The sequence below is a fragment of the Serinus canaria genome, chromosome 2 (assembly GCF_022539315.1).
Source record: "Serinus canaria isolate serCan28SL12 chromosome 2, serCan2020, whole genome shotgun sequence".
NCBI classification, from domain to species: domain Eukaryota; kingdom Metazoa; phylum Chordata; class Aves; order Passeriformes; family Fringillidae; genus Serinus; species Serinus canaria.
Window position 1 is genome coordinate 104,019,917 of NC_066315.1, and position 26,616 is coordinate 104,046,532.

General features: G+C 41.6%; 1 protein-coding gene across 1 annotated transcript; it reads right to left on the minus strand.

The window, feature by feature from the left end:
* Positions 1-17,227: 17,227 nt before the first annotated feature.
* Positions 17,228-25,701, minus strand: TYMS (thymidylate synthetase). The gene is made up of 7 exons (XM_009102410.4): positions 25,476-25,701; positions 25,078-25,151; positions 23,641-23,815; positions 21,414-21,515; positions 20,037-20,212; positions 18,637-18,708; positions 17,228-17,782 (listed from the first exon to the last, which is right to left on the minus strand). The coding sequence occupies exons 1-7, from the start codon at positions 25,645-25,647 to the stop codon at positions 17,645-17,647; spliced, it is 909 nt and encodes a 302-aa protein (XP_009100658.1). The 5' UTR covers positions 25,648-25,701; the 3' UTR covers positions 17,228-17,644.
* Positions 25,702-26,616: the final 915 nt, after the last annotated feature.

Genomic DNA, 26,616 nt, shown 5'->3' on the forward strand with positions numbered 1-26,616 from the left:
GCCTATCTTGTGGAAATGCTCTTGATCTATTGACAAAATAGCTTGGGCTTCATTTGCTCTTTGTTCCAAGACAGACATTGTTATGACAGGCAATAAACAGAAATCTACTGAGGGGCAGCATCTCTCCCAGGGGTTTCCAAGGCATTTATCATCTTGCCCAACAACACTTATTGCCTAATACATAGCATTTCTCACACACTCTCAAACCAATGAGATCAGTGTCATTATCTCTGTCATTATCCTTTATCAAGGGGAAAAGGCTGTTTTGACTCATCCAGGGTCAAGATGAAGACAATGATCAAGCAGCAGCCAGAATTTAGCATTCCGTCGATTGAACATTTCCTTTCAGATGAGCAACTTTTAGCATCACCTACCAACTTTGACCCCTGGTCTTGAGCTTGGAGAAGAAAAGCTGCAGTAATTTCCCATTATTGTTCACAATGGACACTTGAGCTATTAAAAAAAAAAAAAAAGCCAACAAGAGAGAAAGAAACTTGTATGAAACCTGTGGGCCCAGTGCTGCACAGCAATTTGGCTGCCACAAAGCCAGTGTACCAATTACATCATGAAGACAGCATGGAGCATTGATCTTTAGCCTGGGGCTTGCCCAGTGGTCCTGGGATGCAGCTGGCCACCTTTCAGACAGCCCACATGTGGGTGAGTGCTGGACCTTGGCTTCTGAGTAAGGCAGTGACTGTCAATGGGATCTGCCTCCCCAGGTCACTGAGCTGCCACATCTCAGACACACGGCCAGGGGGGCAGGAGGATTTTGTTAGGCAGTTTGGACAGGACACAGCTTCTGTGACTGATGCACTAGCACTGCCCAGTGAGCACATTCACAAGTTCCTTGGTGTGGGTGCCAGACACCACTGGTTTGCAGCAGTGCCCTTTCAGCCCTAGGCCATAGAATGAGCACTGCCTTCTTTGCCATTCCAGTCTGTTTCACTGACACTTCAAATATGTCAAAACCCTCTAAGCACTCAGCTGAACACCCACAAAACCTCTGGCTTGATGATATCATGCCTTTTCCTCCTTCAATCTACCTTTGTAATTGTTTCTCACAGAAATGTCTTGTTTGGGTTTGTTTGGTTTGGTTTTTTTTTTAATTCACTCAGGATCTAGCAAGTAGGTACTCAGTTATTTTAAGCTTCTTTAGGAACAAACCATTATCTTTAATCAGCCTAAGACTGGAGCCTGTGTATCACCCGGTTTGTTATAAGATGCTGAAAACCCTCCCTGTCGTCATGGGTGAAATGTGCGTAGTACAACCTGCCCAGATACATAAATGACCTCAGGCACTGTAGTACATGATTCATCACATCCAAGAAAAGTAGGATGGGATGTTGTTCCTACAATGCAGGTGGGAACAGCAGAGGAAATGAGATACAGGCAAGGAAAATGTCTTAGCCAGAATCACGCAAAGGAGTTCTCACAAAACTGTTTCAGACATCGGTTACTTGTACCTCAAGCAAATACCCTAAGCAGGGGAGAACTCACAGAACTGGAATCACTGTCTCTTAACTCTCAAGACTGTTTACTCCATGCTGCTGAAGAAAATGATGGCTGGCACAAGGCTTATGTTCTGTTGGTCCTTTCTCTGACATTCCGCAGTTTGCTGAAGAAGATTGGCATGTGGTTTACCCTGGCAAAACCCTTTGCTCGGAATAAATGTTGACCACCATTAAGTGGTGGTATGTGGGACTGGAAAAAAACAATTCTGGTATAGCCCTGAGTCTTGGGGACTTGAAATAGCTGGAGCACAACTGCCATTACCTCACTGCCAGAAACAGAATGCCTTATGAGGAAATGAGAACTTGAACATGACTGCAAAACAACTCAGGGAGATGCAGCAGTGGCTGGAAAGAGGTGGTATGTAAAGGCTGCTTTCCTTCTTATTGGAAGAAAAGCTGTTTTCCTCACAGGATAAGGGGATCTGTCCCCTTAATAGGTTTTTGGACTGCCAGTCCAGGGTGGCTGTTTTCTTCCTCTGTGGAGTGGGAGGTGATACAGAATAACTTTCATCTTGAAAGCCCTTTGTGATTATTATTTTGTTTTGAGGAAGGGGTAGGAAGATGAAACATGGCCACTCAACTAAACTGACAGTGGCCACCCAGGTCTGGGCACAAAATGAATAGTTCCATGCTGGTATTTCAAATTCAGAGACTGTCTGAAAAGGTCAATTCTCAAAGTACCAGCTGAGGAAAGGGCCCACAGTCCTTCTGTTATAGGCATTTGGATGTAATGAGGCAGTAAATTCGGCTATGCTTGGCAGTCATATGTGCTGTCAAGGCTCTCTTTATTCATGTGGTCAATAGAGACATGGGAGAAATTGTCAACAACTTTGAAGGCTCCTCCAGAGAGCTTAACAGCAACAGGCAACTCTGCTGTAAGACACATTTCAGGGTGCCATTGTGAAAAGTAAAGTAACAAACATGTGAGTTGTGAATTTTCACAAAATAGTTCTATTTGCATTCTTAGAAATTGGGAACACATGGTTCTCAGACCAGCCAGTGTAAAAGTGACCAGTCAGAATTCCAGGGAGGTTTTTATACAAGTTGCACATTTCTGCACCTTCTCTTTTTTTGTAATTTTTAACCAATATGAACTGGGTTTTTTTGGGTTTTTTTTCCTCCTTGCTGTGTTATCAACAGTGCAGTCATTTAAACCACAGGGAACAAAATATCATTTAACAGAAGCTGTGAGTATCAAGCCACTGTGGATGACACTGAGGGCTCTACATCTTTTTGCTCAGTAGATTGGACCAGAGAAGGGCACTGTCCACTTTGCTATGGCTGCTGTCCTGAAAGTTCTGTGGGCCAAACAAGAGGGAAAGGTGATGCCCATGGGACCTCAGTGTAAGAATGCTCATCAACTCAGAGAGATCTTGGTTGCCCTCATTTGCATGTAGTCTTGATTTTGAAATAATCTATACATACAATTGGCTTTAAAATATCAAACAAATTACAGTCATTGCTGAGTTCTTGGAGACTTTGCCCATGCTTAATTTTTGCAGCATGGAAAATTGTAGCCGCTGCACAGTGCTTAGTGGTGGAATTGGTTGGAACATTACAGACTAATTTTGTAGAGCTCTGGCATTTCTGAAAGAAAACATTTTTGCTGAGTTCTGTTTCTTTGTATATCCTTCTCTTGATTTCATCTTTCTTACTCACATATTTTAATCTGAGATGTTCACCTTTTAGCCAGTCCCCTACTAAATATGCTGTTCATCTGGGAGCCAAATTTTGCATACTGAGCATGTTACTATTTATTAAAAACAGCCTTTTTAGGCAGTTACGTGCCATAAAGACAGCCTGGTTAGAAAGGAAAATTAGTGAAAAAAATATATGTCTGCTCAAAAAAAGACTGACATAGAAAGAGCTGCCTGGAATTGTGAGCCTGGGGACCAGTCCTGTGAAGTAGTGAAAAACATCCTTGAAAAGGGCAGCTGGCCTCTTTGAAGTGCAGCTGAGGTACCTAGAAACCAGAAACACCCACAGATACCACTGATAAGCACCAAACAAGGAGACTATAACAACAATCTGTCACGTGAAGGTGGAAAACAGTCTGAAAAAAATAATAGCTCTGAAGGAACAGATAACAGGATCACCAATTGTCTGTGAAACATAGAAATTAAACAGGATCTATTGGCTGCTCGATATCCCACTCCCTCTTATGACTATGTGCTATTAAAACACCTTACGTTTATCCAAAAATGAGCCTGAGAACTTCTTGGTTGAATCCCACACAACCTCTCTATAAGCATTTGGGCTCTCCCCAGGGACACCTGGCCAAAAAAAAAGTCTGTGATATGGATTATTTTGGAAATGGGACTCCATCAGTTCTCTTACTGCCTGTCTCCTCCTCTCTTTCAGGAAGGGCTGGTCCCCCAGGCTGTTCCCAACTTTTGAGATGGTTTTGCTGCTTTTGAAATCTGGCTCACTCACTTCATATCAAGAGTATAAATATTAATATAACTAATCATAAAAATATCTGCTGTTGTATCACTGATAAATTTGCTTCATTGGTGATAAACAGTAATCTAAAATAGTATATAGCTACTTGGCTGCTGCTGTCATTGGTTGTACCACAGTACTGATTCATGTCATTATTAATTGACACCATGCTCTTGTTTGATAATATACCTTACTGATGGCAGATATTAATTTGTAATAACTTGATATATATTAATTCATATTCATTTTATTAACCATAGATATGTTTTCCAGTGGCAATTTTTGTTGTATTTGTGGTAATCTGTAATAAAGGAAAGAAATTTAGTGGGCAAAGCTTTCATGTCCTCATGAATTACAGACTCCCACAAACCCACGGTCATTATCTCTGCACACCTTTTTTAATAATCACTCTTCCAATACTGCTTCCAAAGTGAAACCAGGTTGAGAAGGATACTCAATCCTTAATTTTCAGGAGAAAGTGTCAAATGTTCTTGCCCAGTGTTGAGAACCACTTTGCTTTCGTGTCAGGAATTAACTTTGCATGCCAAATGTAAATGCTACTTGCATTTTGTGACATTTTCAACATGAAGAAAAAAGCATCTCTGCGTTATGGCATCACTGTGGCTCCAGTTATTTAATTTGTTTTGTTTTCTAGTTTATGGGAAAGTCAGAGGTCGACATGGTCAGAAAGTCTAAAGGAATGGGGCCCTATTGGAAGAGTCGTGTTTTACCTGGCGTCCAAACTAAAAGGGTGTTACAGCTCATTTCATCCAGAAGCTGTGTCACTGGCAGGGAGTGCTGCTTTCTGCACAGAGAAGTCCTTCCCCCCCAACATGCCCTCTTCTAGGATCTGCTCTGGAGCAGAGATGCAAACTAGCCCCTCCTGGGGAGGCTCCACAGTTTGTCTTTGCCCTCCCTTCTGGCACAGCCAGTGGGGACTGATGTCTGCAGCTACAGGAAGCTGAGTACTTCAAGAATGTGCTTTAATCTGTAGGTCCTTGTTTAGGGTTTGGACAAGAAGCTGCTTTTCTTTAAGTCTGGATAACTGGGAGTTTGTTTTCATTTTTTTAATGGCTGGGGGCTTTTTCACAAAAAATACTCCTTGCTGAAAACTACAAACTTGGTAATTTAATTGCCTGCACTGCTATGGTCTGCTAGTAAACACTTGGCTTTCATGTGTTGATCTGTTTGCTGAAGTGATCAGTCATTTTGGGGGGGAACTCCCTTCAGTATTAAGATCTAAAAGATCCTGTTCCAAAATAAGTATGTATTTCCTTTTCTGAGAGCAGGAGGTATGAGAATAGGAGTGCTTCTCTGTTTTAATTTGACAGCTAAAATAGTGTGACTTGGCTTTCCTGTTTAATCTTTTACTCCTGCTTGGACAGAGTTTAAAAAGAAGCTGAAAAGGGCTTATTATCAACCACTCACAGCCATGAAATTAGGCAAACACACATTTGGCAGTGCAACACAAGCTGATGAGGGAGGGGGGTGTGAAGGTTTAGAATATCTGCTGTTTCAGCTCCCTGCTTGCTTCAGAAAAATGGGGAAAAGATTGACAGCCAATCCTCAACTGACTAGCATTACTTAATCTATTCTTCATCATACTGCTTTATCATGCTATGGGGTTTTTTTTATTTTATATGTCATGCTTAAGGAGGTGGCCAGCATTTGCTATTCTGCATGGAATACAGATAGATTACTGGTGTGCTACCAGAGGAGGAAGCTTTCCTTCAAAGCTGGAGTTTTGGTACCTTCCATTTTCCTAATCCTGGACTTGTCTCATCAGTTTTGATGGGAGTAACTCTGTCAAGAACACACCATCAGCCTGTGAGACTGACAGGCTGGAGGAACAATGGTAATGATGAAACCTAGGGTATGAGGAGAATTTGATCCAATGTCTAATTTGATTCAGTGTCAACAAGAATGAATATTGTTCCCCTACAGAAATACTCAAAAATAGTCTGCTTGGGAAAAAAGAAAGGTGTGATCTTAAATACATCTGTAACTGATGAAAACAGTTTCTTTGCATCTCTCAGAGAGTGGGAATGGGACTGTGTGAGATGAAGTCTGCTGTTTGCTGGCGTCTTCTTGTGTGTCCCAGGAGTGCAATGTCAAACATCAGGCTTGTGCCACAGTGGTGATGTTTTGCCGTGTAACTCTTTGCATTGGGTTAGCTGTGCTGATCTCAGCTTCTTCCAAGGATTTATCTGCTTTGCAGTTCTTTTGCAATAAAATAGCTAAGGAGAAGAGGGAAGGGCTTATTCGGCCAAATTGATCTATTTGATTAAAATGCCAGGTTTGGGGGAAAAAATAAGGAAGTAAAAACATCTCCAATCCTTCAGTTTTCCCAAATAATGTTCTTTGATGCATTATTTAACAAAATAATATGCTGTAATACAAAATAATATAGCCTGACTTGTAATTATTCTTATCTGCTTCAGAACAGAAAATGTTAAAGTAAGGATATCTGTCTTATTCAGGATCCTATTCCTGGTAGAACCAGACCAGCAGTTAAAACAGGCTTGAATGTTCAATTTTACAGCCATAAGATTTTAAATAGTATCTGAAGTGGGAAATGCTAACAGATGACGATCAATTCTCACTTCTTGCTCCTAAACACTTACAAGTTTTGCTGGACTGACTGAAAATCTATCATTACCATTTGGGGAAGTAAAAAAGTGGGCTTAATAAAAAAGTGGGCTTAATAGCATTTCAGTGATTTTTCCAGTTAGGCAGAGTGTTTATGAATGAAGATATATCCATGGAACTAACACAGAAATGAAAATTTCTCTGTTGGTATATGGTGTGTAACATTGAGTTTGCACGGCTACAGCTGTTGTTGGTTTCTGCGAGGGGCTTATGCACATAGGGATTCTCAGGGGAGTGCTACAAATTAAGCAAAAGTATGATCATTAGGAGTGTTAATGAAAGTACATAAAATCCGTGCTTGGATGGATACATTTTTGAGAAGCACAGTACCCTTATTCTGTGATAACCTCATGGATGAGAAATGAGGATATCTTCTTTAAAGTCAACATGAACCTCAAAATTTGATAAATGCTGGTTTAATCTAGAAATTCTGGTTGCCATCACCTTGAGGGATACTCTGGGACTGCCAGCAGCAGAGGGCCCTTGGCTTCCTTCATGAACAGCATCCCCATTGCCAGAGAGAGCTGCATGTGCTTGACTCCCTGTCTCAGTTCATTGGTGTCAGATCAAGTTAATATAGCTGGTATTTTTCCTTCATAAAATATACACCTTGGTATACCTAGAAATACTGTTGCCAAGTTATGGCATGTTCATACCTGGATCAGAAAAATGTATTATTTGTTACAGTTAGCTGGGATGAGGAGTTTGGTTCGGCTGTATGTTACTGATATATCTGATCTCATTTTCTGATGGTTTCTTCTAGCTACTTGTGAGGAAGAAATAAAAAGCTTATTCTAATTACATGTAAATTATTATTATTCTAGATGCAGTGTGGTGGAGTTATTTGGAGCTGTATAATTAATTGATCTAACTTTGCCTGCAGTTGCACACACAGGCCTTGAGAGAAGGCTGGATAATGTACAGTAAACACCTGAATTGGGTGTTCTGCTTCTGTGTTTTATCCTTTGAAAGGACAAGCTGGGCTTAGTCTAACTCTTGCAGGTCTGTGACACGGGCAGTGATGACTTTGCTTCTGTATCTCTCCCAGACACTCCCCCCTTCCACTACTGCATAATGCTGCATTGCAGAAAAACAGGAGTGGTGCTTTTGGGAAGCTGAGGGCTGATCACCAGTGGAGATTACCGCGCTTCTGCTGCTGTACAAACGCCATCACCCCTTTATGTCCAGAGTAGGATGGAGCTTACTCACAAGGGAGGAGAATAACCAGGAAGTTCTTTCTGCGAGACACTCATGCTATAACTGTAAAATCTACTTTATGGATTCCAGTTTATGGCCCCATTAGTCATTCAGAAGTGATCTGTTTCATGTTCCAAGCACGCATATTTGTTCAAAGTAAAAGTGGGTGATTATTACAGGATGGTATTTACAGACTGAGATCTATACAAGAAATGACTGGCCAGACAAAGTAACTGTGACTATCACTTTTTGCTACTATCCTATGTTATTTTCTATTTAAAAACTTTAGATTAAATATCTCTTATATGCGTTCATTGACAAATATTGGGTTTTTCCTTCTTCAAATCCTGAATAATGATATAAACAAATGTTGATATATTTCAACAAATAGCAGTATTGAATATGACTGAAGTAGATTTATTACTAAGAATTTTTACCTGTATTTCTGTGCCAGAAATTCGAGTCTGCGGGGGAGCCCCACTACCAGGATTGTCTTCTAAAAGATTTAAAGTGGCTTTTATATCCAGAGAGGCTTCCAGAGTAAAGCCTGTTAATAATTCTAAATGGATATTTGGCCAAAAATAAGCTGGAAAAGAAGTTATTAAAAATAAAATATTTGAGTGAAAATGAAAAAGTAGATGGAAGTCACTCATTTTTATTTTGAAAGGTTACTTTGCTGACTGCTATGGGTCAGATTCTTTGCCCCCTATGTTCACAGATACAGTCCAGCTGCTGACCTACTCTAGGTGCTGCAGTGCAGCACAAAGCTTTCATGGGATGCCATAAATCAGGGAATGCTGAACCAGGAACTCTGTCAATATAGAATGGCAAGGACCTGAAGAGCCTGCAGAGGAATTATGATGTAATTTTCAGATGATTCATTTTTATAGAAAAAAAAATTCCCTTGTGTGGGAGAGAAATGCAGCTTCAAAAACTCATCTTATTTAAACTATTGCACTTTTTTTTTTTTTTTTTTTTTTGTCAGGAAGCTTTTCTACTGAAAATTTCAGGCAGCCATATCCATGTTTTAGGGTGCTTTACTTAAATATATGCTGCCAAAGATATCCTCATTCCCACAGAAGACTGTTCTACTTCCTACAGGTCCTGATCTGCTTAGTTTGAACCTAGTCTGGATATTGACATATTCATTGCAACACAGCATAAGTGTAGCTGAAAGTACCATACAGACAGAACAGAAATTCCAACTTTTCATTTGCTTTCTATTTCCTGAATTTCTACCACTTCATAAAAATTTTGCAGTTTGTCAGGAAAAATAACTCTCTAGAAATCTTCACTGTATTTGATTCTTATTTTTCTTATCCCAGATGCTGAATGCAAAGCAAAAATGGGAAATAAAGGAAGCAATACAGTGGGTCACTGAACCAGCTGGGTTTAAACCCTCATGTATTAAGGAGCCAACTTTTCCAAAGGAGGATATACATATCCAGATGGGACATGCAACTGTTTCAAAGCTCGGAGGTTTACTATTTTATTTCAATAATACTACAGTACTGATGTAAAGTTGATATTGCTCCTTCACATATTCAGAGTTCAGTTTGAACTAGTGATTCAGAATACTAATAAATATGTTTTCTATAGGATCTTAATATATATTCTGCACCTGTATTCCCTTAAGTTTAAATAACTAGCTCCTTTCTAAAAAAAATGTAAAAGGACTGCAGTGCTTGCATAAGGAAGGCAGCCAACATTTAGTATGAAATGGGAATGGACTTTTTTTTTTTAATGTGTGGTTTCCAGTGCAATCGGAAGTTTGGTTCAGAATTTGTGCTCCCAACATGCTATACTTAGCAGCACTGTTAAAACCCCAGATCTACTGAATGTGTATTTCTTTACTGCTGCACACACCCTGTTATATAATTCTTTACATGGCTTGTGGACAAGAGAAAGCAGGAAAAAAAAATCAATAAAAAGTTTTATAACATGTGCTACATTTTTTATAAAACACATAGAAAACAGTGTGCTGTTATTCCATCCTTTGTGCTACTGAGTAGCTTCACTGGGAATTCAGAAAACCAGAAGCAAGTCATGAATGTTTATTTCCTTGCAGGCCTTAACAGAGCTAGGAATTGGTGCAGCAACCAGAGAACATGAGAGTATATGTGTAAGTGCTTTGGGCTTTTTCCTAATTACTGTTTGCTTAATGAACCTACTGCATAACCATTGGAGCATGTGCCATAACTCCTTTGTGTGAAGTTAAACACTAAACTGAAAATTACTTGGTCTCTATTTCAGCTATTCCCTACCAAGGCTGCCTTCACCTTATCTCCCTGGTTCATTCTTCCTACACACAATTTCTGTGAACAACTTGGAAATATCGGGTTTTTTTTTTTTTTTCACTATTATTATGAAAGTAATTGCAAAAATATCATATTCCTACATCAGTGAGAAACATGAAAGAATGCATCCTGTGATTGTGATTGCCCATATGAAGGGTAGAGAAGCAAGGCACAAAGATGAAGTCCATGCTGCTCTGTGGAGCACACTGCAGGTCCGTGAGACAGCCTGGATAATCCCTGTGCAGAACAGTGCAGGCTGGACAATGTGGTCTGATGAAGCCCATCACTGAAGGGCTGATGAAGCTGATATCCCCTGCAGCCCAAGGATGGTTACCCAGCTCCCACTTTCATTTTGCTCTGTGGCTTTGGTGCTTCAGCCAGTGTTTGGCTGAAGCAAAGCACTGCACAGCAGTGCATGTGTAGACATGACCCTGCAATGGCTGTGTATGAAAGAGCAGGGTTTAGAGGGGAGAGGTTCCAGGCTCCTCTCTATTTGTGCTGCCCTAACTCAGCTGTAAATATCAGCATTCCAGGAATTCATGCTGTTAGCAAGCTGCAAGTCATCCTCTCAGCGGTACCAGGGGCACTGCCAGGGGTGCAGAAGGGCTGGGGAGCCAGGAGCAGGGAAGGTTGCCAGACAAGGTTACGCTGCCAAGACAGCTCTGAGGGCAAGCCCTGTCCCAGGGACAGGGACCAGGGTCAGACAGAGCCCAGGGACTGCCAGCCTGTCGATGGGGATGAAGTCAGGCCCAGGTCAGTCAGGGCCCAGACCAGGGAGGTCCGTGGCTGTGCACGGCTGCCATCACAGCTGGGGTAGCTCCGGCAGGGACCGGGGCCGTGTCCTGAGCTGAGGTGGGTCCCAGGGCAGGGTTGATGGGGGAGGGCTTTTAGTGAGGCTGGGCAGGGCCAGCAGGGCTGCTCCTGCCTGAAGCTCCCTCCGAGACAGATGTATCCTCTCCCCCAACGGAGAAGTAAGCAGGCTCTGATGGGATTCCTCTGAAAGGGGAATTTAGTTGCTGTGGGGTGTAGGGGACGTTTCAGGGGACACAGAGCCAGGGAAGGGACATGAAAATGGGAAAGGGACAAGGATTGTTGGAGCCAGGTGGAGGGCTCAGGCAGACCTGCATAGCCCCAGGGCCTTGGCAGGCTTATGGGTGGGGGTCCATGAGGGGATTCTCAGATGGCCTCTGAAGATCAAGTGCCCCTTGTGAGGGGGTCAGTCAGACCCAGCATTTGGGCAAAGCCCTGCTGTGCGAGGGTGTGCTGGTTTTGGCTGGGCTAGAGTTCATTTTTTCACAGTGGCTAGGGAAGGGATATGTTTTGGATTTGTGCTGAACACAGGGTTGATAATATAGAAATGTTTTTGTTATTGCTGAGCAGGGCTTGTGCAAAGCCAAGGCCTTTTCTGCTTTTCATACTGCCATGATGGGATGGAAGCTGGGCCTGCCCGAAAGTTTGGGAGGAGACAGGGCTGGGACAGGTGACCCAAAATGACCAAAGGGATATTCCAGACCATATGGTGTCATGCCCAATGTATAAAGGGGGGGAAGAAGGAGGAAGAGGAATATTTGGAGTGGTGATGATTGTCTTTCCAAGTAATCCTTATGTGTTATAGGGCCCTGCTCTCCTGGATATAGCTGAGTGAATTCATTCATCCCTTGTTTTGCTTTGTTTATGTACACAGCTTTTGCTTTCCCCATTAAACTTTCTATATCTCAAACCATGAATTTTCCAGCTTTTTCCCTTCCAATCCCACCCCCGGCCCCGATGGTGAGGAATGAGTGCTTGGCTGCTTGGGGCTGGGTTGCTGGCTGGGGTTAAACCACAACAGAGGGTCAGAGCCCAGCTCAGGCCAGGTTTGTGGGGCAGGCTCTTGTGCAGCTGCAGGCCTGGCTCTGCCCTGCTGGCTCAGGGCTTGAGGCAGCCTGAGATGCCTGGCAGGCAGGATGCCACAGGGGCCAGCTGCTCCCAAGGACTGGGAGCTGTCGGGGAGCCCCATGGGGGCAGCAGGGCAGAGTCCTCCCAGCCAAGCTTGTCCCAACTCCAGGGATGGCAGGGGACAATGAGGTGGCCGCAGCCTGATCTCCCTGGGAATGGGGATGTGCAGAGGACAGGAGTGAGAAGAACCATGGTCAGACATGGCCCAGGGTGTGTCCAGCCAGGATGGGGTGTTGTTCCATGGCCAGACACATCCACAGCTGGAGCACAGCTGGAGGCATCTGCCATGAAACCCAGGTAGACACTAAGGCCCATGGGCAGAAGATGTGAGCCCCAGGTGAGACTGGTCACGGTGAGGTCTGTCAGTGCCCTGTCTGGCATTAAGAAGAATTTGTCTGGTGCATTTGCAGCTATTTTAAAAGGGTGAAACCTGTCCCTTCTCCCAAGGAAACTCATTGCTAACATTAGTAGTAAGTCACTGCCATCAGCTATATTTAAATACTTTTTGCATGAAATATTTTTAATGAGTCCAAAGACCAAAACTTACTCCCAGATATATCATAAATAGCAAAGCGTCAGCAGGCAGGCTGATACCTTTCAGAATATCAGTCCCCAGATTAAAGTAAATTGGTTTTCATTGCACCCATCTTTTTGCCGAGTATTGACACCAAATCTACAGAGCCAAACAATGTGAATTAACAAATTCTTGGTTCTCTGCAGCAACTGGAAACAACAGTGATGACATTAGCATAATTTCTCTGCTGCCAGCTTCTCATGCCAAGCCCTGCTATAAAAATATTTAATTTTACTTCTCACTCTCAGCTGTTGTCTACCAGTAGACAGGACACTTTATTTGCAGAGGGAGGTGTTTTATAATGAATATCTAGTAGGATGGGTTTGAATTACCCATTAGTATAGCCTTGCTTTACAAATTGAAGGCTGAATTTTGGCTTTACTGGATGTTTTATATAACCTTTCTCTTCTTTTCACCATAGCATCTGAGAACCACATAAGCATTTAATGTATTTATCCACAGAATTCCCATGTGAAATGGGGAAATACAATTATCTGTACTAGAAACACGGGAAATTAATATGAGGTCTGAAATGACAGAACAACTTAGTTCAGCTCCAGACAGGAAATCTGTAGCACAGCTAGAAATTGAATCCTGACTCTTATCCAAGTGTATCCCAGCTACAAGGCCACGTCTCATCTGGCTGGACTGGTCTCCAGGAGGAAGAATGGTTTCCTACAGAAATCACTGCTATTTTCACTTTATCTGCCTCAGAGTGGGAAGAGCTGCTCATTCACAGCGGCAAGCACATCCCAAAGCTGTGCAGTCCCAGGCATGCTGAATCCTGTCCCCAGAGTGTCCCTGGTTCCTGCCTGGGCACAGTTAGGTGACCAGAGGGCTGTGAGTTGGCTCCTAAAGGAGTCCGCATGCTAAAAAGATTTTGAGGGAGTGTGTGAAGCAGTTATCTGGGAGAGCTGCCCAATCAGTTTGTGTGAGCATTACATAATATTTGAGACAATGTATTTGTCTCACTACAAGCTCGGTGTGCTTTCCTGCATGTTAAGCCCATGCCTGTGGCCTGGAATGGAGCAGCCATTTCCACTTGGCATTTCCACTTCACTTTCACTTACAGGATTCAGCATCCAGTTAAGTGGCAGTAATTTCCAAACTCAGTCCAGTACAGCTATGCCCTTTGGCACACGCTGATTTTTATTCAGTGTACCTCAGTTCATTGTGTGGAGTGTAGTGTTCTTGACATTACAAGTACAAGCTGATTTTTAATACTGACAGCATCCTTGAAGTCCATTCAAATGGTCGTGTGATCTCTCATTTAAATTTAAATTATTTGGATTTATAGAGACACACATAGGAGGGACACTGTACAAATGCTTTTGCATGAGTTGCCAGCAGCTCTTATAATATGTTAATTTGGGAGTCTCCAGGTCTTACCTTTCCATTTCCTCCCTTCCACTGCCACAACAGAGTGATATTTAAACATTTTCTACAAGCCAGGGCCTTGAGCTGTCTCCAATATGACAGCTGCAGGCTGGGAAGTGTGAATGAAAGCTTGTCTGTGCTGCTGATGGCCAAAAAGTTCCAAAGAAAGGCTCTGCAAAATGCAGCAGCAATGAGAAAATCTTTCTCTCCCCACCATTCAAAGCAGTCTGATTAGTTTCTTCAGCTGTCATGATTGTGATTTCTGAACATGAGCTTGCATGCACTGCTGTAATTTTTGTTGTTTCATGTTATGCACCAAGAGGCTTTGCATGTCTTCTTACCATGTGCATTCTTTTATAAATTAAAGGTTCTTGAGTGTTCCTACAGCCCTCTAAAGGAAACAGATTAAGCTGCACATTCACTTAACAGTTCTGCAGTGTGGCAGTGATCTCTAGTTTGGATTTGGGGCCTCTGTCAATTAATTCAGCACTTGATCATGTTTGATCATAACCAAGTATCTGAAAGGCTTGAAAACAGGTTCGTTATATAAAAACTTCTGGTAACAACTGACTGTGGTGATCGATCTTTTTTTTTTTTCCTTAAAAAACATGTTGGTACATGGTGGCCACAGCATGTGTTGGTGTAGTTACCCCACAAGCTCACCTTCCTGTGGGTTGCAAAGAGAAGTTAGAAAGGTGGGTTAAACTTCTAGCAGGTGGATGTGAACTGTTTGTGGTTTTAATAAAGGCACTTGAAACCTGGGCTGCATTCCACATTCAGACACTTCACAGGTGCCAGTCACTAGGGTGACAAACTCACCAAGTCAGGCTCATCAGAAGATGTGATTTTGATGGCTGATCAGATGGATGTTTGTCTCAAAAAATTCAGCAGTTCTTTCTTTTCTGAGTCCTCATCTACCATAATCAGATAACTAATACTGTTTGTGGTACTGCAGTAAAGCAAATTTTGCATTTTTCCCATAACCTGTCAGAAATAGAATGGGTTAGAAAATTCATCCAAGAAGGTGGAATGTTGTAGATAGTTGACCAAAGTGGTAAGAAATTTCATTGCTATCTCTGAGTTGTTGAATGGCCCTTGGAAAGTGGAGAAATTATACAAGGATACAGCTCTTGAAAGTATCAAGCAATGTCCCATGTTTTGTCTAAAATACTGCTCTGAGTATGGCCTGTGGTCATAGTACTCCTCTTTGAAGCATGGGCAGTGTTCATATTCTGCAAATCAAAATTCCTTGAGTTCCTCCTGTTTAGCTCTATGTATTAAAATTCTTTGAATATTCAGATTTTTTCATGAAAGCTCCTCGAATTCTCATACCTACATATTTTTAAATGTATTTTTATTTTTATTCACATTAAAGTGTGCTGTTGAAACGCTTTTTACATCTTTATGGTCTTTTGAGCATCATAAACCTTCTTGGTCTTCAAGGTACAAGCTTCATTCCAACTGCTGTTGGTAGTAAACTGTGCTGATAAAGGGAAAAAGTGAAGTTGTAATTAATTCCTGTACTAAAATCTAGGGGGTCTTCCAGAGCTATAGAAATTTATGTATGCTATGTATGTCCAATACACCTAACTCCTCTGCAATTTATGGAGATAAGTAAATGATTCCCATTCTGAATTCTTCTCTTGGCTAGGTGTTCCTGTCCTGGATAACCACTGAGACTGCTAATTCCCACTAGTAAAGCCCTGAGGCCAGCTTTATTTCACATCCTCTCTGGCTACACTTCCTAAAATGTCCTGCAGAATCCACCTTATCTGCAGTGTTACATAAAGTGGATTCCAGCAAAAGGAACTTTACTTGCTAAGTGTAGGCAGAACTGTTAAGTGAATGTGCAGCTTAATCTGTTTCCTTTAGAGGGCTGTAGGAACACTCGAGAACCTTTAATTTATAAAATTTATAAACTTCTTACCATGCACATGGTAAGAAGTGGCTGACAACCTACAGCTGGGTTACCATTAATGAGAAGATAACACCTGGACCAGCTGAAGTAGAATAGACTAGCCTGACTTTGGAATACCAGACTAGTAGAGCTGAGATGAAGTTTATTAGGAGGAGCATGTGGCAAAGCTCTCAGGTGTGGTAACAAGAACGCTGCTACTACCCGTGAGTTCACTAATTTGAGAGGAGACCCAAGTGTGTGCTCTACTGCAGGTTGGCTACTGAGCATCCATTTCATGCAGCCTCAGAAAAGGATGAGGTTTGACATTCCAAGTTTCTCATAGGATCTAAGCTGAAAGAGCTTAGTCTGATCATCTCTCTCTCCACTAATGATGCACTACAATGCATATGAAGAACCTTTCTAATAAGCAGTGGTCTCTTTACATTTGGTATGCAGATTTTTTTTTTTTTTGTGCAATCTTCTTGTGTTGGCCTAAATGTCAGGAAAGAAGAATAACTAACTGTGCTACAAAAAATTTAGACTCAATATCAGTGATCAGTAGAAGGAAAATGAGCATAATGGCATATGCAAATAATTTAAGTATGATTTTCAAAGTTACAATGAGTTTGGTTTAAGAAAGATTCAATGGTCCTCTTAGGCAGGCCTCTTAATGAAAGTGCAGATTATTATTAAATTCTTGGAATTACCTGAAATTGTACACTTTTCCAATATTTTCCAGTTTGTTGACTTTAAAATTTAATTTTAAAAATTACTATGCATTTTTCTCCATGTTCAAATATGTATTGCCTATCCTATGAATATGAACCACATATCTACTCACAATTAATTGCTGAATAAGAATTTAATGTGTTACTGCAGAAGGTACAAGAATAAGGAGACTTGAAAGCTGAATTCTGGTAGAATTTAATTAATGAACTCCATTCCTAAAAATACCATGATCTCTAGGTTTTACTGCTCCAGGCTGCAAAATTAGTCCATATGTTTGTGGGATCTGGTTTTAAACGATGACAGACAGCTGATTACTAATATTATCTGGTAACCTCTGTTTAACTGCAACTCTCTGATTTATATCAAATCAGTAATTTATGTAGGGTTGAGGAATAAAAAAAAATTGCTGCTACAGAGACATTATGCAGAGATTGCAGTTCCAGCAAGGTTCCATTAAAATCTTTTGCCTTCCTGATAGTTCATCTGTGAAGACTATGGGAAATTTGTTTTTCCTTGCCAGCTGTTACCCTCCAAGACATTTTACTTTCCAACCCTTTTTTTACTACTAACTATAAAAAGTCACACCAGAATTAAATATGCATCATGCCTTCCAGAAGATTTTTTAAAAAAAGCTTTATTAAACATACACTCTTTAGAATATATTTAACAATTTATCCCACCCTGAAGGAACCCTCTATCACACATATAAGTTCTTATTTTCAGTACCAAATCAAGCATGTAAGCCCTTGCTACTCACACACAGTAACTGAATGGTAACAGAAATGGCCACTGGCACCTGAAGCTATGTGTAGAAAAGCAGCTCTCTCACAACTTAAAACTGGGTTAACATCTGCGTGGCATATCAGGAATAATCACCTCTCCTGTACAACTCCAGGGTAGCAGCACTGAAGGCAAATCTGGTCTGTGACTACTTAACAACAAAGCAAATACCTTTTGAAGTATACAAAAGCCCCACCAGTTTAGAGAGTCTAGCTTAGGTACATTTCCACCTTCTGAATGCTGGATTATGGCATTAGACAGCCATCTCCATTTTAATAGGTGGATGAGGATTATAATCTTCAATCTGAAAGTCTTCTGCCTGGAAGTCGCTGATGTCTTTAATCTCACGAAGAATTCTGAGTTTGGGGAAAGGTCTTGGCTCCCTCTGAAGCTGAAATAAAAGCAAGCTTACTGTATAAAGCTAATACTTGAAAGCAGAGACTGTTCTCAGTCTCAAATCAGATTACACTATGTAGGCTTTCCCCTCCCACCAAGAAGACTTACACTAAGAAAAAAAATTGAAGAAAATCCCAAGACAGTTAGGTAGAATCTACCTTAGTATTTTCACAGGGAGCAGTAGCATAATTTTCAGGTGAATTCCCTGATCATCCAAATGCACTGCAAGTACTTTCAGATGGCAAATCAGTTCTGGTGGTTACAGGTTATATTCCTTCCAGGGGAAATTAAGTTAGAAAATCTGACCCAAACATGCATCAAAAATTCTACAGCTTCTCACTTCTCATCGTTAGGGTCTGAATCAATAACTACTTCTCTGGATGGTTTTGAACCATACTAATAATGAGGACATTCAGTCCAAGCTTAGTCTAATCAAATCACTGATTTTATCCTACTGCAACAAATTACTTCCTGAAGAAAATGTAGCCTTTCTCAGCCAAATAGTATTACTGATTAACGCTGAGAATCTTAAGTGATCCTTTTCTGATATATTGCATTTTATTTTGTGTTAGTGGGACTAGGTGGAATTATTTTCAAAGTTAAAAGTGCAGATTCTGGCTCTCTGACTTGGTTTTAGAGCAGTACACAGATGTACATTTAAATCATGCTTGTATTGTATTTCTGTTTGCAATCTGAATTGAACAGATGTTAAGATATTACAGTTATTAGGATAGAAATGAGAAAAAAGCCACAAAAATTAATTTCTGCAAAAGGATATTTAAAATATCAAGGTGATTTTGCATTGAATAAGCACTATGGAAAAGGATGGAGAACAGAATAAGAACTTACTTGGACTTTTAGAGGTTCCACATGGTTCAGATATATGTGAGCATCTCCTAAGGTGTGTATGAACTCTCCAGGCTGGAAAGAATGAAGAATACATGTGGTTTTCAAACAGTCAGGTTCCAAGAAAGTAAAACATTACAATGCTTACAGTATGGATTCTCAGCACCTGGCCAGTGTGGAATTGCCACTTCTGTACAGGACTGTGTCCTTGAAAGCTGTGAAGGGCAAAAGCTTCTCTGACTAATGCATAATTAATGGAAAATATAATGAAATTTCAACTAGCTTTCCAAAAAATTTATCTTTCAAATCCTGCTATGACAGTAGCTTTGGTAAATGAATGGAGCCATACTGATCTGCTCACTGACACAGAAACAGGTGCAACAGTGACATCCAGCTTTTCCACTCCATTTCTAGTGGGTACAACTTGCCAAAGCTGGCTTCAGAGCAGCTGCTTCAGCCTCTGCTAAGCACCAGGGGAGGTGTCAGGCACAGGCAAGCACCCAGAGCTTGAAGGTTCTGCAACTCAGCAACCCCTGAGCAATGGAATTTCACATGGGGAAGTTTCATCAGCTCTTTCTCTGGCCTCTGATCAATGCTGATCAGCCCTCAGATGTGTTACACTGAAAACCACCAAAGCCATGAGAGGAAGTGGTTGAGAGGCAACAGCTGGACATAATGTTAAACTTCACTTTTTTTAGTAGCTTGGACTAATTTCTTTGGTTGCTGTGAAGTCTGATTCTTCCCCATTGCCCTGTTTTAAAAAGTTCTACTTCATGTTGCTGGTGGCAGGAGGATTAGGCACTGAAGGCCTTTCTAGTATAATTATTTACATGCCCTAAAGAAAAGGGGTTTTTCCTTGTACAAGACTGTAGTGCATTTAAGTTTCTCTGCCAAATTACAAAATACAACTCTGAAGTCAGGGCAGGAGCTACTTGAGCACATACTACCACTCTACATAACAATCTACTGTAAGAAATCAAAGAAATGCACAGCTGAAATTATAGCTGGAAGTTAGACGGACAGATTATCCAAGTTAGAACCTTAACAGCAACTGCTGAGCTACTGCTCACTTCCAATAAACACATGCTACAAAATCTAATCACTTGTATATTACTACCCCATGAGGACAAGCATTCAGTTCAGATTTCTAAGACTAGTGAACAGGTCAGTCTTGACAGATTCAAGGCATGAAAGAATCTTCTGCTTAACCTGAATTTTAAAATTCTTACCTTGCTGATTCTAACTGCCCATACAAACCAGAGGCAATTCACATCATTTCACACATTTCAGCAATATTTCAAACAGTATGCTCATTCCAGTTTTTCTTGGACATGACATAATGAGCCTTATCTTTTAGTCCCTCATTTCTCAGACAAGAATAAATAAAATTATTAATAGCCTACCTTCAGCCCTGTGACATGGGCAATCATGTACGTGAGCAGTGAATAGCTGGCAATATTAAAAGGCACTCCTAGTCCCATGTCTCCAGACCTCTGATAGAGTTGGCAAGACAATTCACCATTTAGAACATAGAACTGGCAAAGGGCATGGCACGGAGGCAAAGCCATCAGGGAAATATCTAGGAATTGAGGTACAGAAGGGTAGAGGGGGGAAGAAAACATTAACAGCCTTAGTGTGTTACGAATGTGTAAGATTCAAAACCTAAACAAGCATGTAATGAGATATAGTAGAGAGCCAACTGCACTGTCATTCTGTTGCTTTTTCTCTTGTTTATAAGCACATGCTGCCCAAGCAATTAAGTCCAGGTCATGACAATCTGTCTCCTGGGCTGTATGACCAGAAAGTCATAAACAGATACTTCACAGAACAGACTTCTACCATAATGTTGCACAGCAGTTTATTTCTACTCACCTTGGTGAGCCAGCTGAATTCCCTAAAGGAAGACATTAAGAGTAAAATTAAACATATACCCTATAGCAAATTCTAACTGCTTCATCTTACTCTCTTCCCATTGCAATGTGCTTGTTGAGATATAAAAGTAATGATCATTAAAAAAAAAAAATCAGAAGATATTTTTGAGTGTTTTTCTACACTTAAAAATTGCAGAGAGTAAAATTCAGCTTGGCAAAGAAAACCTTCACCAGATATTTTCTGAGAATGTTTACCCTTGAAAATAACAGCAGTAGCGTGTGGCATACCCTTTCAGACAACAGTGGAAAATGCTGTGTGATTTTTTTTGAGCACAAGTCTATCACTGGTGAAAGTTAAACATTCTCTTGCAGTATCTCTTGTTTAGAAGTCCCTACAGAGTGAATGGATAGCTATGTATAAATAGACCCTACCATTTGTATGATACAGGTTCATCATATGAACCCATGTTCAAGGAGAAGATTACAAAACAAATAATATTTTTGTTCTCTCGTTTTAAGGGTTAAGAGAGAGAGGTTTACAAGAGATTACAAGGCTAAAAGCCAGACACATTGCTTTAATATAGTTTTTATGGTTTGGGTTTTCTACCTTTTTAAAATAAGAGTTACTGTCTTAGAATAGACTGTATGTCAAAGACACTGGTGTATCCCTCATATTAACCTGGAGAGAAAAACTATGAAGAAATGGTTCATTATTTTTGAGGTCTGAGATAAAGTAGAAAGAGAATCAAGATTATAACTCCTGACCATTGTTACTGCACTCCTGGTAGTTTTATAAAGAATGAACAAGGACACCGAACGGAACTGACTGTTGACACAGGAACAGAACATAATTTAGCACACAGCAATATAATGTGCAGTGCCATTCACTTTATGCCAGCTGTTCAATACCTTTGGGATTCCAAGCACACATAATGATTCTTCTGTCATCTGGATTGGTTTTGATTGTTTCAATCACTTTTTGCAACTGATCAACTCCTTGGTTGGAGTAATCTGAAGAAACAGAACAAATAAGATCTAAATCAGACAGATTCAAGCCATGGTAATTTTTTATCACCCAGCCCATGTCCCACTGAAAAGTGATACCCAAATGACAACTTCTGAAGATTTTATTGCAACTTTGAAACTGATTTATAAGTTTGCACCATCCAAACATCGGCTGTCCTTGGTCTTTCTTAGGATGCTCCAGAGCTTTTAAAATTCTCATGATGATATTTCTGTACGTCCCCCCAATTCTTTTGTGTGCTTTGAGTACCTTTAGCACCCACTGAAAAAGGACCATTCCTATTTATTCAATTTCCAACCACTTGATTTATTTTAAGACAAACTAAAAATTCTGTATAATCACTAAACCCCAAGAAACAGAAGCTGCAATACAAAAACCTAGCAGGACAAATATTTTATCACTCATGATGACTTGTTACCTAAATAGGACAAGAGCTGTATTGGAATGGACAAGATATTAGAACCTAGTTAAGTCACAGTATTTAGACTGATTTATTTATTGCATTTCTGGATTAAAATGCCTTTATAAACATTCAATTTGCATGCTACAGTGCTCCTTCTTATATAAAAAAAGAAAAATTATGCCCAGACCAGTGTGCCAGGTGACAGCATTCTTTACACAATCAAAAGTAGAGAGTTTTTGACAGACAAATAAATGCATCCATCTAGCACTCTCAAGGTCATGTATGAAAACTAAATTTACATAACATTTAGCTCCAGAATAGAACTTTAATCATGTGTAGCACAGAATATTACATTTCACCCAATGACACAGGCTGAATTTTAGATTTTAGGCTCAATACCAGTTGTGTAAAACATTTTCTGAAATTAACTGACCATTAGAATGGACTTCAGAATAAAAAAGTCAATAGCTGTTAATCACTGTTCTGACTCTTGCCAGTCAATCAGCATGGCTGGTAACTACTTTTTTCTAAAACTCTTTTTGCAGCAACACCCAAATTATGGTTACAGGGACACTCAAGCTGGCAAACAAGGTAGCAATACACAATTAGCATCTCAGAGAACTCTTCTGCCAGCAGTACCGTGCCAGAAGCCTTGTCAAATGGTTATGTTAGTTCCTGAAGCTACTTACCTATCTATTAGTAATGCAACTTAAGGAGATCTGTTTGTAAGAAAAACTGTGGGAATTCATCTAGTTCTTCTTTTCCATGCTATGTTGTGCCTTAGACTTTTTAAGATGAGAAACTGTAAGTTTTCAGATGTGCCAGTTCACAATTTGCATCATTTGTGTTACCATAAAAATGTATTCTGCTAGTGGCCAACATACCAATACTAAGGCTTATATCAGCAATTCATGTGAGCTGCAATTTGAGGCTTTACTGAAAACAAAACAAAAACCCAAGAAACCTCACCTAGATAAATAACCATGCTGTTAATCCAAGTTAAAAAAAAAAATCACACCAGATAGTGACAATCGGGTTTTTGACACTTTTTTCTTAATGGCAGTCCTCTAAGCATTTTCTATAACCTCTCCTTCAGAGACTTGGAAAAGAGGAATCAATACATTTGAGAGTCAGTTTAATAAACCAGTTCCACTGAAAATACCAACAGGTACCCCATCACATCACAAATTGTCATAGCTGTTCTGTCCACAGCATCATCAGCTGTGGAAAGACCCTACTTTGTTCCAGATGCAGAATGGAAAAATCTTTCTCTTCACTGCCTCCAGTGAATGTAGTGTACAGTGAATTGTGCCAGTTGTTTCCAGCACAATTTCATGGACCCTGCACTGGTATACAGAGATGGCAGCCTGTGTTCTGTTATCAAATGGAGCTAGCTCAGGTTTCTGGACAGCAGCACACACATCCTTCCAGCTATCAGCAACCACATCTGCTCTAGGTAACAGAGTAACAGTGTGTGCCTTGTGACTCATCTGTTCTACAAATACCAAACTATAGTATACAAAGCTACATCTTTCAGGATAATTGAATAAGGGGAAAAATAAGTTAAATTAACTCTCTCAAACACTCTTTATTTCTGGCTATCAGCTTGCTTTGAATGGTTAAGAACATTCCATTCCACACAGGCTTCTGGAAGTGATGTGTCACAGCTGTCTCACTGAGCACTCAAAACTGTATTTGGACGTGATTACCTGTGTGCATATCTTTGTATTCTGCTCCAAAATGCCTCCACTGGAAACCATACACTGGTCCCAAATCACCCTCCTCTCTGGTGCTGAAACCCTGCTTATCCAGGAACTCACGCGACCCATTAGCATCCCAAATCTTCACACCTTTAGCAGAGAGCTCTTTGGCATTTGTAGAACCCTACAAAACACAGTGAGAAGTCTGCATCCTAATTCCAACACAGAGGGCATGATTTAGTACAGTTGTATTAAGTTTGCTAGTCCACAGTATTTCTCCACTCAGAAAGGATGAACAGAACAGTGTAATTAATGTACTGCAGAAGGTTCTTTCACACGGACAGAACAAAACCTGTGAGCAACGCACTGGGATGGAGTTTGAAGTGCCACACTGCTCTTGTTTAATTCAGGATTCTCACACTTTGGGAATACACAAACAGCCTCAAGGTCAGCTGTGGAATGCCATTTCATATTTGCAGAGAACAAGATGTTACTTTACAGACTGATGAAAATAGACTAACAAAAAATGTATGGCCTAGGCACGGTCTTTTCCAAGCTACCTATAATAAGCTTAAGGTCTTAAAAATCCTTTTGTTAAAATGACAAAAATGAGAAAATAACCCAGAAAAACTTCACTGAATCCTGTAAGATGTGCAAATCAGCACACTCAAAAATCCAACACAGAAATTATGCTGGTTTGGGGAGTGTCTAATCTTTTACATAAAAAAAAAAAAAAACCAAACCCAAAACAAGCAAACAAAAACAAAGCAAAACCCAAAAAAACCTAAAAGCTTTTAAAAAATCAATTTGTATTTGAGTCCTGCTATCTAGCAAATGCTTATGTAGATTCTCCCATACTTGCACAATATCACAACAGAGAAAGGAGCACTTACATGGCAATGAACCAACTACAGTTGAATTTTATTATACTAGGTACAGCTATTAGTTCTATTAGATCTCTTTTTTTTTGCTATTAAAAAGTCTAGCATTTACGTCAGTCTTACCTCACCCATGGTTCCACACTGCTTGTTTCTGTTCAAATCAAGCTACCTCAATATTAAAAAGCAGATCATTAAATTGCCTACTATCTGTCTCATTTTATTATCTCTGATTTAAAAACAAAGAAGAGAGACTGCATTAGGCTTTGTAGCTGTGGAGTATATTCAAATTAGTTCAAGCCCTCGCTATTCCAAATTTTCTCCCTTAGAAAGAAATAGAAGAGAAACTGTTCTGATTGCACTGGTAGCAATAGTCTGCACTAAAACGCAGAATGTCTTCACGATAATGGCCTTTCATGTGTGGTCACAGTATTAGGGGGTGCATTTCTTCTGTAATAGGAACAGAAGCATCTGCAGTTACCCAAATGCCTTAATCCACAGCTCACCAGTTGGTTCTCTTTATGCCACTCTCGGGCCCACCACCCACAGAGACACCCAAATACCAAACCTTGATGAACCACAGCAGCTCCTCCAGCACTCCCTTCCAGAACACCCTCTTCGTTGTGAGCAGTGGAAACTGATCTGGAAAAGAGTTCCACAGTGTCAGTGGGGACCAGACATCTGCCAGGGTGAGCAGACTTCAGCTTTTCCCGATGCAGAGGGCAATGCAACCAGACATTGTGAGCTTGGGATATGATATAAGGAGTTATATCATATGTAGCTCCCATGGTCAGAGCCCTCGGGTGGGAGGGAGCGGGACAGCACTGGGGCACCACACGCAGCCCGGCTCAGGGCGGGGGCAGGAGCAGGGGCTGGGAGCAGGGACTGGGAGCAGGGACAGAGAGCAGGGACAGAGAGCAGGAGCAGGGAGCCTGCTCAGGGGCCGGGGGTCCCGGCGGCGCCCACCTCTGAGGCTGTACCGTGCCTGCATGCCGAACACGGAGATGGTGCCGGTGCCGGTGCGATCCTCCCGCCGGTGGCCGTGCTGCAGGATGTGCCGCACCTGCTGCAGGTACTGCTGCTCGCCGGGCTCCGGGCAGGCGGCGGGGCCGCTCAGCAGCTCCCCGTCGGCGGGCATGGCGAGTGAGGGGCTCCTGCGGCCGCGCTGGGCTCCGGCTGCGCGCCTCTCCCGAGCCCGCCAAAGCCCGGCGTTCCCGCCAAAGCCCGGGGTTCCCGCCAAAGCCCGGGGTTCCCGCCAAACGGCACCAAGGGGCGGGCGGGGCGGAGCGGCACCACCGCTTCCCCCTCCCTTTCTTCTTCCAGTGGCCTGGGGGCCGCTGCTTCCGTAGCCGCCCGCTGTGGTGCTGCGCAGAGCTTGTTACTCCTGAGGGAGGGCTGCCCCCAGCCAGTGCCCCGAACCATATTGGCACCGTTAGGCTGGTTATTTGGAAGAGTTTCTTCACAGAAAGGTTGATCACAAATCAGTATGGGCTGCTCCGGGAGGTGGTGGAGCCACCGTCCGTGGAGGTGTTTGAGGAAAGACGTGGTGGCATCTAGTGCCATGTTCTAGCAGACATGGTGGTGTTCCGTTAAAGATTGCACCCAGTGAGCTCAGGGGAGCTCAAGTCCTTTCCTACTTGATTGCTTGTGTGATTCTGTGACTTTGTTCTGTTCTAGTGGCACCATAAGCTCTCTCCAGGCTCATCCCGTGCTGGAAAGTGCTGTTGACATTTCTTAACTTTCTCCCTCTCTCTGCAGCCTCAGGCATCCCATTTCGGAGCTGAACATGACCAAAGCCTTCAGCTGGGCCTGGCAGGCTGCACGCATCTGGCACTGGATCCCCCCAGCCGGGATATCCCGAACAGCCAAAGCCCCTGTGCCAGCCTCCCTTGTCTCCCCTGCTGCTGGTGGCCCTGTAGTGCCATGCCCCATACACAGCTCACCTTGCACGTCCAGCAGTGTCACCCTGACCTGAGCTTCCAAAGCCAGGTTCCTTTCATGGCATGCCATGTCATCAGCTTCCTGCTTCATATTTTATTGGCACATTTGCTGCTCACTGAGGGTAGTCCTCCTCGCTTGGGTTTATTCAGTCTCATTGTGTTGATCT

Bases quoted from the DNA above. Each gene is read 5' to 3' on its own strand.
- TYMS (XM_009102410.4), bottom strand. From the start codon at position 25,647: ATGCCCGCCGACGGGGAGCTGCTGAGCGGCCCCGCCGCCTGCCCGGAG. The intron at 25,152-25,475 runs GTGGGCGCCGCC...ACTCTTTTCCAG, and splicing joins GGCACGGTACAGCCTCAGAG to ATCAGTTTCCACTGCTCACA. The intron at 20,213-21,413 runs GTATTGAACAGC...CTCAATTCCTAG, and splicing joins GTGTGCTTGGAATCCCAAAG to ATATTTCCCTGATGGCTTTG.